The sequence below is a fragment of the Lolium rigidum genome, chromosome 1, assembly GCF_022539505.1.
Source record: "Lolium rigidum isolate FL_2022 chromosome 1, APGP_CSIRO_Lrig_0.1, whole genome shotgun sequence".
In the NCBI taxonomy this organism is placed as follows: Eukaryota; Viridiplantae; Streptophyta; class Magnoliopsida; order Poales; family Poaceae; genus Lolium; species Lolium rigidum.
The window spans coordinates 48,679,993-48,692,428 of record NC_061508.1 but is presented as its reverse complement, the minus strand read 5'-3'; the positions used below and the strand labels follow the sequence as shown (position 1 = coordinate 48,692,428).

The 12,436-nt window shown below is 41.6% G+C and overlaps 1 protein-coding gene across 1 annotated transcript; it reads left to right on the top strand.

The window, feature by feature from the left end:
- Positions 1-964: 964 nt before the first annotated feature.
- LOC124672639 (protein RADIALIS-like 3) lies at positions 965-4,196 on the top strand. Its single transcript, XM_047208841.1, has 2 exons — positions 965-1,276; positions 3,757-4,196. The coding sequence occupies exons 1-2, from the start codon at positions 1,023-1,025 to the stop codon at positions 3,779-3,781; spliced, it is 279 nt and encodes a 92-aa protein (XP_047064797.1). The 5' UTR covers positions 965-1,022; the 3' UTR covers positions 3,782-4,196.
- Positions 4,197-12,436: the final 8,240 nt, after the last annotated feature.

Below are 12,436 nucleotides of genomic sequence, written 5' to 3'. Positions count from 1 at the left end.
TGTAACCGGTTTAAACTGGTGCAAAGCACCAGTAGAAGTATCTAAAAACGGCAAACGAACATGTCGGCCAAGCTAACGCGCATGACACAGAGACCATTTTATTTGTTGGTGGCATGGTAGTGAAGATGACGACGCAAGGCAACGAAGCTGAGCCCGGCCTGAATGGTTGAGTCGATGATGCCAAAGGTCGGATGCGGTGGTGGGAGTGACCAAAGCGTGAAGTGCGGCACTAGAGAGGCAGTAGGGTAGAGATCACCCGCACTATTGTACCTGAAAATCACGTCCTCCTTCACAGAAAAACCAAAAGCGTCCAATTACATAGAACCGTGGTGCCGCAGCCGTTCCGTCATCCAAGTAACGTTCTGTGCATTGTTGGATTACTTTGTTAAGTAGGTTTAATCTCTGAGTCCAACCAAGCGGTGCTAACCCATTTGGGCATCATTTAAATAAAATTTATTTAAGAATATATTTTGTGATAAGTAGTGATAATATATAATAAATTGTGCCCTTAAAGCTTGAACAGTGCAGCAAAGAATCACGTTGTTGATCTGGTGCTTTAGGTATATTTAGCCTAGCTAGGTAATTACTAATCATATTAGTCATTAGCCTCCTTAAAGTATTAGAGGGCTCGGCCAATGAGCAAAAGAACCAAAATAGTCTCAACCAAGATAGGGAGACAAAAAGAGACGCGAGGGGCCTCTCCCTCCTCCAGCAGACCTGGGGTGATCCCGATTCTTCCCTTCATTTCATTTCGTACACGCCGAAGTAATGGAAATATGAGATGAAAACCCCTTTCTTTCTTTTTGTGGCTCCTATGCAACCTTGTCATTCATTTGCTTACAGGTACATCCATTCAACACCCCTGCCATTCCGAGGCATTATTCTCCAACTAGCTAGCCTCTCCCACCTCACTATATAAGCTGCACAATTGCCCTCACTATTGTTGCATACAAACACAAGCCAGTCCAGTGATCTAGTAGTTGTAGTTATAGTAGTAGTGGTGTCAAGACTTCCACTAAAGGATGAGTTCACCATCTTGGACGGAGAGGCAGAACGAGCTGTTCGAGCAGGCGCTGAACACATACAACAAGGACACGCCTGACCGGTGGCAGAACGTGGCGCGGGCTGTGGGCAGCGGCAAGACGGTAGACGACGTGAAACGGCACTATGAGGAGCTGGTCCAAGATGTGGACCGCATTGTTCTTGGAGACCTCCGCCAGTACGGTGGCAACAACAACGGTGGTTCCAGCCGCAGTGGCAGCAGCCAGCAGCGGAGGTAGTTAAGTAGTCTGAATCTTCTCTTCTTACCCACTGTTCCATCCATGCATGCATCATTACACTGTGACCACCCTCTAGCTGTATGCAAGTCGTGTGGTGTGTGCAAAGGGCGGTGTTGCTTTCGGCCTGGCTTTCTCGGTGCAGTCACATATGCTGGAACCATTTACATGTTTAATGCCCATATATACTCATGTCATGCATTTTCCTCCCTTGATGTGGTTTCTTGCTGAAACGACTTCATTGTGCCCTTTTACTGTCCATGTAGTCAAATCCTATATTGTGTACCAACTCCGTGCTTCATCTCGACAAATTCAATCATCAAGCCTGTGGCGGTCATTGACTCTGTGAGAGGGAGTGGTTTATCTATACATGTAAGAATTTCCTGCCAGCAGTCAGGACCAAGGATTTGGGTATCAGTATGAAAAAAAAGTCTGGGGGGCAGGGGTTATGGTAACCATGGTTAACAGAGATAACCAGTCGAATACCGAATGAGATTCTCAAACAATATCTGATTTTCAAACTAAAAAATGTCTATATATTTCGAAAAGTATGTTTGGAGAAGGAGGAAGAAAAAGTTTCAAATGAGTTGGGGCATGGGCATGGGGTTATAGCGAAGGGGAAACATGTAAGGTTTAGGTTGGTTTAACCAAACAGCTCAAATTCAACTTTTCTTTCGAAATGGAGGATGAGAACTTCAGCCTTTGCATCAAAGACATCCATGCGGGCTTTATTTAAAACCAAATTCAAATGGAATGGGATTTTTTTGCAAGACAAACTCATTTCTTCATCAAGTAATGATCTTGACTAATTCTGCGAGCTACTTTTGTGTCTAACGATCTACCTTAAGGTCGTCTTCTCTTGTCATTTGAAATGAAGCTTTTTTGGCAAGTTCCAATTTATTAAGTTTTCTATCAAGTGATGCATTTTTATATTTCTTTATTCATGTCCTTCGGGTTAGATTTTTCATGAGTGTATGTGTTTCCTCAATTTATGTCCATTTCTTCATCATGTCATCGATATGACGTTAAGTGTATATAATATTACCTTTAGACGATACCACTTAGGTTTTGAAAAACATCCTTATCTTGTTGGTGAGATCAAGTTTCACAATTAATGCATCCAGTTGTGTAATAGGACATGTCATTCATGCCTAATTCATTATACACAAAACAGATCAATGTGAATGCATTTCAGTAGTAGGGTGAATTGGCATTTGCTTTGCCTGATATATTCGCTTTTTCAAACGAACAGGTGCTCTTTTCTTTTCACGCTCTAACTTGTTCCACTATCGTCCTTATATCTTCTTTGTCCTGGGCTATACAGGAGCTCCTAATAACTGAAGCCGTGCAGAATCTAGTGGTACTATACTTATTCAGAAACATGAGCCGTTCTAGTAATTATCATTTCCTTTTAGAATAGGTTTTACTACTATGTCATAACTGGTCATGAGAAACTATTGATTTGTGAAAGGAACATGCAAAAATACTTAGTTCTTAGTTTTAATCTGACGTTTATTACAAGAACTCTGACAGTTCGTTCTTCAATAATAGTGTCCTCATTTACTTCACAGATGACCAAAACAATCTTGGGTCACCAAAAACGCTACCATACTTTGTGTTATTAAAAAACAAATGCTGTCTATCAATAAGATTTTTTTTGACAGGGTATATCAATAAGATTTCATTTAGTATGATATAAGATTTATCACAGTTAATTTCTGTTAGCTCTTAAGATAAACACAGCTGCCTACCAGGAAATTTTTCTGGCTTTATCAGTTCTTCACAAGATGGTGAAGAACGATAGGGCAGCATATAACCTACAGTCTACCTGCTAACTTAACTAATCTCAATAGCAGCGCATCTTTATTAGGCTTCTAGGCTATGTTTCTAAGCACACGATACCCTTAATTGGTAAAAAAAGTGTGCGGACAGTTGAGAAAGGAGGCTAATTTGCGCGGAATACCAAGCAAAATAAGTCATTCCTTTTGCGTATTGGATGTTAGAAACTAGGGTTAGCATGCTTTTGCTAAAGATTTGCTTGTAAAGCATGTATCGCAGTCCCTTAAAGCTTGCAGTCTTTTGGACGGGCATAAAGTGCCGCTCCTTGTAACAGTTGATGTTTTGTTCTCTCGCATATGGACGTACAGGACAAATGCCAATCCCAGATTTCTTGCTCTTGTCCCTAGATCCTTCTATATCTATAAATTTCCCAATTAATGTCCTTCACGGGAAAGCATCATTTGCTTTCTGTCTGTCGGCATCTCTCCCTGTGCTTCCCTTTACAGGGAGCAGTCGAACTTGTTATATTCTGAGCCACTCAAATGTTCTGATATGATTTCAGCTAATTGGTCATCTGCTTCTGAATTTCAATTTCAATCTTAAAATCATGTCTATGTATCCATGAGCTTTCATGTCGCCTTCAGAGTATATATAAAATTATAAACCGACTAACTCTGGATTTGTTTTTCTTGTTTTCCAGGCAAAGGTACCTCAATATCCAGTGATCGCTGGGCTGGTGCGAGAAGGACATGGTCTTACAGCCCACGAGCACAGCTAGCCTTCATCTCTTTCCAGCATGAAACCAGTACTCTATCTACACTAGATACATATGAGCCGCCCCATGGTGATGGTGATCCTGTACTGTAGCTAAAGTAGCTACCTAGCGCGCTCCGATGATGATGATGATTATGATGATGATAAGGATGACAACGAGAAAATAAGTCCTAGGCATAATCGAGTCTCACATCGGATCTGTATCCTTCGTATATTTTGTACCCATTATCTACGTTTATGTGCCCCACCACGAACCTTGTCCCCAGCTATGGGTTTAGCGCTGGTACTGCTAGAGGTATCAGACACGACGGGCGTTTGTATCATGTGTAGTGGTCTGTCTCTCTGTCTAATCGGTTACCCCGTGTTGCCAGATGTTGTCTCACGCAAATTCGAGTCTATCGGTTACTTATTACAGGGGTGCCGACTCATGTCCTGGACCCTGTTCTGGATTCCAGTGGCGCCGGGTATCAGCTCTTTTTTTTTGTGAAGGCATATCTCGGACGGCTCGATCCATTTTAGATATCAAAATGCACGTTCAGTTATCTATTTTTGTTTGTGTCGAGGTCAACCCAGCGGCGACGCATTTGGTCTGCTCTGGCCAATTTGATTTGTTTTCCCCCAATTTGAAGCCAATATCTGAGTGCAAGAGGTCATCCAAACTCAATATAATGCAGCTAGTTTAGAAAATCACACAGTTTACACAATTATTGCCGAACGAAGGTTTAAAAGGACACAAGTTTCAATGTAAATAGTTAAACTATGACATACAAATCGTGTTTGCCCATGATGACTTGTTTCTTTTCGAACCAAACCCTTTGTTCTGGCTCCATCAGGCTCACGTTGGCCAGCATGATCTGGTTAGCATCCGTGAGCAATTTGGTTTCGGCCTCAATGGCTCGGACTCTCTGTGAGGTCGATGAAAGTAGCATATGTCACTAGTACAGATCGGGATGTCGCACACGATAAACCTACATATCACTATGCAAGGGTAGGCGATAAACATAAAAAGCGCAAACCTTTTATTTAACCGTGTGCAATGGGACATCCCTTCGCACACGTTTTTTTTTTATCCAACCGTGTGCTAATATGACGGCCTTGGCAAACAACTTTTCTCTTCTAAGCGTGTGTGTTTCGTACGGTCACAAACGTCTTGTGTTTCTAGTCGTATGTGTACATCTTATTTGAACACGAACCAGTAGTACCCGCAAATGTGTGCTCAGGTTTTCACACATGGAAGTATGGTACAAAATCTCAATTATATTCCAGCATACCTGATACATCATGTTTATAGATAGCATAGATACAAAAAAGAAGAGAATATATGGCTTTTCTTAGTTACGTGAGTTGGGTCTCGCAGCAGAAAACAAAAAAAAATCTAACTATACGCGAACCATAATATGCTCAAGATCTATCTATGTAGTAATGCAGTAACGGAGGTGATATCGGTGACGTACACTCGTAGACCGATAGCGGTTAACGTCCGCTAGAATGTGGACGATGTAGTCAAACAAGCGACGCTGACCTCAAGGTCGTGAAAAATTCTTGTCCCCAATGTCAAGTACCGTAGATGCAGCACCATATAGTTTCACACATGTGCGGTGCTCAATGACGCTCCCGGCTCCGTTCCAGCGAAGTTGCGGAAGTAGATCTTCTGGATCCGGGATCCCGGCAGCACTCCGGCGTATCGGGTGAAGTTGTCACCGCCCTATGCAGTTCTTCGGGGAACCGCACATAGTCGAAAAATAGAGAGAGATATTATTCTAATTAATTGTGTATTTAATTTGCCCCAACGGACCTATATATATAAGGGCAAGGGGGTACTAGGGCAAGGTGGGACTAAAGAAAAGATGGAAGGGAGCGCGACGCCCCCACCCGCTCCCTTGCTCATTCGGGCAGGTGGGCCAGCCCATGTGGCCGGGCCGTCCACCCCCCCCCTTATTTTCTTTTTCCCTTTTTCCTTTTCTTTTTATTTAGCCCCTTCCAGGGGCCGTAATGACATAGGGATGTCTTTTAATTAAAATAAAAATCATATTTTTATTAAATTGAATATATTTCAATATATTGATTCATCCAATAAAATATTAAACATATCCTTGGTTTCCATTTGTCTGAGACACCTCCCGAACTATTCCGAACGTATTTCACTCGAACCCTATTCCAGATATATCACGCAACTCTGACGAATCCAAAAATATATGTAGTTTCGTTGAACCCTTAAGTGTGTTACCACGAGAAGCATATGGAGCGCTTGGACCTCACGAGGGAGGGTCTAGGGCCCAAAGGAGCATAGGTGGCGTGCCGAGTAAGGGTGGACGCTCCACCCTGCCTCTTTTCATCGTCGACCGTTCGCTTCGCCTGATTCTTTCGCCCATGGACTCTGCTTGACCTAAAAATCCCTATGTATATGACCCCAGGGTATACGCGAAGAGAGATCCACCGAGAGATAGAAACACAAAAAACAGAGACTGCAACAACGAAGATTGGAGGGGGAATCTCCATTGGAGCCGTCGCCGGAGGGATTTCCGCCTTCTCCAACATCTTCAACATCAGAACCATAATGAAGGGGGAGTAGTCCACCTCTGGACTATGGGTTTGTGGCAGTAGCTTGATCCATTTGTCTGTTGTTCTTCATAGATCTTAGTACCATATGAGCTGCCCAAAATGATTATAGTCATATATGTAATTCTTATGTGGTGGATCTTTATTCTATGATACTAAGATATGAGAGTGAAATCTATCATGTGTAAGAGGTATTGATAGATGCATATCATGTACCTCATTCTTAAGATCTTGTTCTGATCCAACTTGTATGCAAAAACATGTGTGGAAAGAAGTGTGTATTAGATGAAATAACATAGTTTTAGTGACTGAATAGTGACAACAAATTAATTATCTATTAAGGTTTTACCTTTTACTTTGCGGCCTCAATAGTAATAAAGTGAATGCATGTGATATTTTTATCATGTGAAAAAATTGATAATCTTGTTTGCTCAAGGTAGCATATTTGATATTTAAACACCATGTCAAACTACTTATTGCTATGCTATGTTAATTATTACTACAAGATTGCTTGGAGTTTTCCCTTTCTTGTGGGGTGTAAGAGGGATGTGTTGCATTATCTCTATGTTAGGACATGATGCCCATATGAATGCTTATCAAACACATATTGAAGTTCCACCAATATTGTCTCATTGATGAATTGTTATTTTCCATTACAACTTAAAAAGAGAGTGGATAAGTGAACCCATGAAACCCGGTCAAATTTTAATCATAAGAAACACCTTTCCACTACTTTTATCATAATTTATTTTGTCGATAATACCATATATTAATATCATGGAGATACCAAATACACCCAGCCTCTACAACAACATCATACCCTAATGACATAAAGGATGCGCACAACCAAAAAAGAGAGAAACAATTACAAAAAAGAAAGGCCCCGCTACAGAGATCCATAACTTGAAACAACAACACTAACACCACCAAGACAACACTACAAGATCAACTTCGCCATAACCGACGCCTCCAAGAAGAAAACAGTGCAGAAATGTTGTCATCGCCCGATCATAGATCTTAGGTTTTCACGCTGAAGAAAGTCAACTCTCTCAAAACAATGCCTTCAACAAGAACATTGCCAGGCACACCAATTAAGGCCACACCTTGGACTTTCACTCTGAAAGATAAGACTGAAGTTCTCATGTGCAGTTGCCCCCACATACCAGTTGATGTTTCAAGTCACGAAGCACCAAGCCAATTCCACCTCACCACCAAGATCCGACCATCATAGCTATTCCACCGATCTTGGCTTGATGACCTTCTCCGCTAGCACCATGGAAAGAAAACGAACTCCATGATAATAACAGCCAGCAGAGCTTCGAAGCGCTCCCTCTGAAACCAAACGGTCAAATAAAAAACATGGATGCGCATGACCGAAACCATCCCATCCAGCAATCTTCAGGCATTTATCGCTCAATGAATTTCGTCGGTAGGGCCTTCCGGAACCCGACAATCCACCCAGACTGGTAAGGACAAGCATCCAATAGATTTTCGAACTTGGTGCGAGAAGAATCCTAGAACCACCACCTTTATTCTTCGACGCGGATGAAACGGCCCCCACGCCGTCATCCGCCGCCCAACGATGACGAAGGAGGTTTAGAAATCAGATCGTCGCCTCGCTAAGTCGTCATCGCTAGGCCCATGGCAGCTGCAGAGAAGAAGACTTGGCAGCAGTTGCGTATCCCGGCCAGGAATCCGGCGGCGCTACCTATGGTCGCCCGAACGAAATGGCCAATGTCGTCCTCGCAGCAGGCCATAGAAGGCAAAGCAGCGACCAGGCCCTGTAGGGCCAGATCGGACCCAGATTGGACCCGTGCTGCCGCCAGTTCGCCGTGCCACCATCATCCAACCGTCGGCAACCATCGCCAAGGCCAGCCCCGCCCTGCGCCAAGACGGTGCATCGTCCAGCGCCAAACAGCAGCCGCGGCCCGCAAGTCGATAGGCGTAGGGCAGGACCCGCCCTGGCGTCGACAGCCGCCGCGCCCCTGATAGTATCCACCGCCGCGGCCCCCCGAGGCAGCTCCGTCGGGTCAAGCCAGCAAGGCCGCCGCGCGCCCGCCCGTTGCTACCGCTGCCGCCTGCAGCGCCCCTGCGCCGGGAAATGCGAGGGGAAGACCTTGGAGGCAGAGAAGAAACCACCCCGCCGCCACCATCCTTGAGGCGCACGCTACTTCGCCGGCGCCCCCTCCAGCGGCGATGATGCTGGGGAGGGGGAGGAGGGGGTCCTTGGAGGCGGCGCTAGGTTAGGGGGTCCTTGCAACACTATTTTAATCCGAAAAAACAAAATACTTTCTTTACTTAATCACACACAAAACCCGAAAACAACTATCTCTTTACCTCTTTTGTTTAGTCTACATAATTTAGTTGCTTTACTTTACTTTCATTACCTCTTTTATTTACAATCACTAATACGAAATCTTTGTGCTTGACAACCACATGGGAGATTGCTAGAAGAAGAGGAAGTGGAGAAACCTCTAAGCCAATTCCCTGAGAGTTTGATATAAACCCTCGAGTCACCCTTGTGGGGAAAACAACGGTTGCTACGACACTCTGAGCTTGGAGTCCCAACGATTTGACGATATACACAAGTGTCATCACATAGCTATGAACCGGCAACTAGGTCACCGACCATATGATCACTATGGGTCCTGGAGAACCATTGCGATCACTATGAAATCGACGAAGATATGAAGATATGATCGTCATTTGAACCTATGAAAATAGTCTTACCCCCTTGTTCATTCGATATCGTCACTTGTCAGAGACATGATCATCGGTATCATAATACCTAGTTCGGTCTCGTGACGGAGAAGGCTATTTCACTCGCTCACATGTGATTATATCCCTATGACCTTGTCATTACCTACGCAGCTTTCATGGATATAATCTCACTGAGTAGGCCCTTATAAAGTATCTTCCCGTCACGTTGACGGAATAAATCCCGCTCTTGCTAGCGTAGGCCTTAACCATTCCATGGGTATACCTAGCTGAGCCTTTATGACCACGCTATCAAGTTGTGGTGGTTGAAACAGCTAAATCAACCTTAGGAGATGGTGATTAATACGATCTCACGGTCTAAGATGCACTCGATATAAACATCATAACATTGAACTCCATACGGTATGATCATGTTACAATACGGGTATGTCCACCATATCATTCATCCAATAATATGATCTCATTGTCAATGACATGTGTGTCCATGATCGGGAAAACCTCGACCAACTATAGACCTCAATGAACCAGTCATGCACATGTGTGCTTACTAAGGACTTTTTGGTTTTTAGAATACCACACGTGTATTATTGTTTTTCTCGTAATACAGTTATAGTATGGCACAAAACTAATTATGAACATTTGGACATATAATATATCTATTATTATTTGTCTCTAGAGCACTATCTTCAACAGTCTCCCACTTACACTAGAGTACAAATAATCCAGTCATATCTGTCGCTCCTCATGACATATACACTTATGAGCTTATGATTATGCTTAGTTGCAGAACACGTTGTTTTAGTGTCCTAAATCCTCCGTTTCATATGTTCTTTGCAAATCCATAATGTCACCTTGTTTGACATTATTTTAACAAAGTGTGATAAATCTATTTTATCAACTTTTGGTTGCTTAAGTGAGAGTTTCCTTTCTTGTATCACTTGAACTTTGGTTCAGTAAAAGTGACGTTTACTCTATTTGTCATGAATACTCGGAAACACACTTTAGTGAAAATCCAATTTTCTCAGCCTTCTAATCAATGCAGATCTTGAAGGTGATGTATCGGATACTCATCCATTTCCCTTTTCACCTTTTGATGTGGTATTCTCAATTTCCTAGAAATTTTAGAATTACCATGTTTAGTTTTATTAGAAAATACTTCGGAACATGTTCTTCCCATAAGAACTTGGATCATTGTTATTTTACAAATCAAGACTTAATGATAAAACCATATGTCACAACATAGGTGATGTAGCACATCTTTTCTAACAATTAGTTATTGTTTGTAATACCGCAAACATCACCATGTTTCTCCCATAACGTATATAATATAAACATCTTGATGTTGTACATTATTATATTTTTGCAAGCTAGAATACTACTTTCTTTGCTTGTCTTATTCTGGAATCCTTCAGAATTATGTTCCTTAGACGGTAACTTTGATAATTACCACTGTTAAAAAACTAGGTCAAATCAGCGATTAATAGGCCGATTAATCGCTACTAGGTGTCTGACTGTGTCGATTACCTCTAATCGCTTGGGTTAATCCTTTAGCCCGATTAATTGCTTTGACAACCCGATTATTAGGAATGTTCCCGATTAATTAGCCCAATTTAGTCAATGAAGTTGCAAAATTTTCAAAGCATATCGCCCGTCTAGCAGCTACCCCATTTAAATCAATTAGGTTCGCAAAGCTTCAACTCGGTTCTCGCCTCCAGGAGCTTGATTCCCACCGTCGCTGAACAATTTCTCACCATTGCCTACCAGACATTTGATACATGATTTCGACCGCCTTGAGGATCTTGACTAAGAGATCCTGGATGACTTCAAATAATGTAGGTTGTTGAGGTATAAGAGGGGCAGTACCTGGTTAGGTGGTTGGAGAAGAGAAACTTCAAAGGTCAAAGGACAAGAAGCGAAAGGAAAGAACATAGTGGCGGCTGCTTTGTAGCTCATACCTACAAGATTACGTCAGTAAAGAGAAGCGCACATGTTTTTATGGGATTTTGGCTGCTAGAGAAGTAGGGCAGACATATAGAGACCCATATAATATTTTATTCTTTCTTATAGAGATGTGCTTTGGGTGCAAATTTATGTAGTTTACGCCGATTAATAGTTGATCGATTAAAGAAGTTGATCGTCGGAATTATAATTATTCACTATTTCCAAGCCGACCGAGCAGTTACCGATTTTCTTACCATTGACAATTACAATTAAAACCTTTTCTCCATCTATCTCGATAGATATTGTAGAGTTTTAATATTTTTAACTTCATTTATTATTTTAAGGTACTTTATACTTTATATGTATTTCACATATTAAGCTATTTCATTAAATAATGTCACTCATGTGTTACCACATTTGTGACGGAATTTCTCATGTGACTCCCACTCAAAATATTTCAACACATATTAATATAGAATTTCACATATAGCTCCCACTCAAAATATGTCCTCGCATATTAGGATAGCTATAATAAGCTCCCACACAATTTAATGCAAAATGCAGACTTTCTCATTATTCTGGATAATTCCAAATCCCTTTTGATCATCGTATCAAAAATTGAGAATTCCATTTATGATGTTCTAGCATTTATATAATTCACGAACTCTGCGGGTTGTATTTATGCAACCTTGTTTCATTTGCCCAAATGGTGTAGTTTTTTCAATATTCACATCAATTCTTATAATTGTTATGATTGCCAGTTCAACGCCTAATGACATAAGCATTACCAGATTGATGTAGTTTATTCTATGATCTTTTCCAAAACATGTTTTGTGGCATATCAAAGACAGGCTTTGTCTTTACTGAATTTCATTTCTTCTTCGGAAGAAGACTCAAGTATCTTGTCATACTTAATAAGATCAAGTATCACAATACTTCATAATTTTACATTCTATTCAATTTAGGATTTCATGACTCTTTATTCCTTTATTGCATTATAGTCCATCAGCGCTTCCTTTGTAAACCGTAGGCTTGTCTTCTCTTTAAGACAACTAGCAATGGATGGCGCGGCGGCACGCCGCGCCTATGCTGTTGCTAACTGATGGAAAATGCATGAGATGACATGAATATATCACTTAATATCTTGGGGCGTCACTTGATGCTCCTAAGTGGTGTCTTTCCATAGTAGATGGATTTTCTATTTGTTTTTGTAACTGCCAATTTAATGAGGATGGCAAGAGAAAGCGTATTTTTTAGATAGGTTAATAGCACTTTGCGATTCAGCCATACTCTTGAACAATATGCTTACAAAGAACTTATAATATTTTATAGACAGTTGATGAAATATCCAACTGAAACCAAGCTACCAGTGCAAAGCAATGAACACT

What these genes read in the sequence shown, in the direction of transcription:
- LOC124672639 (XM_047208841.1), top strand. Translation starts at nt 1,023, where the DNA reads ATGAGTTCACCATCTTGGACGGAGAGGCAGAACGAGCTGTTCGAGCAG. An exon ending in GGCAGCAGCCAGCAGCGGAG is followed by an intron (nt 1,277 to 3,756) that starts GTAGTTAAGTAG and finishes CTTGTTTTCCAG; the next exon opens with GCAAAGGTACCTCAATATCC.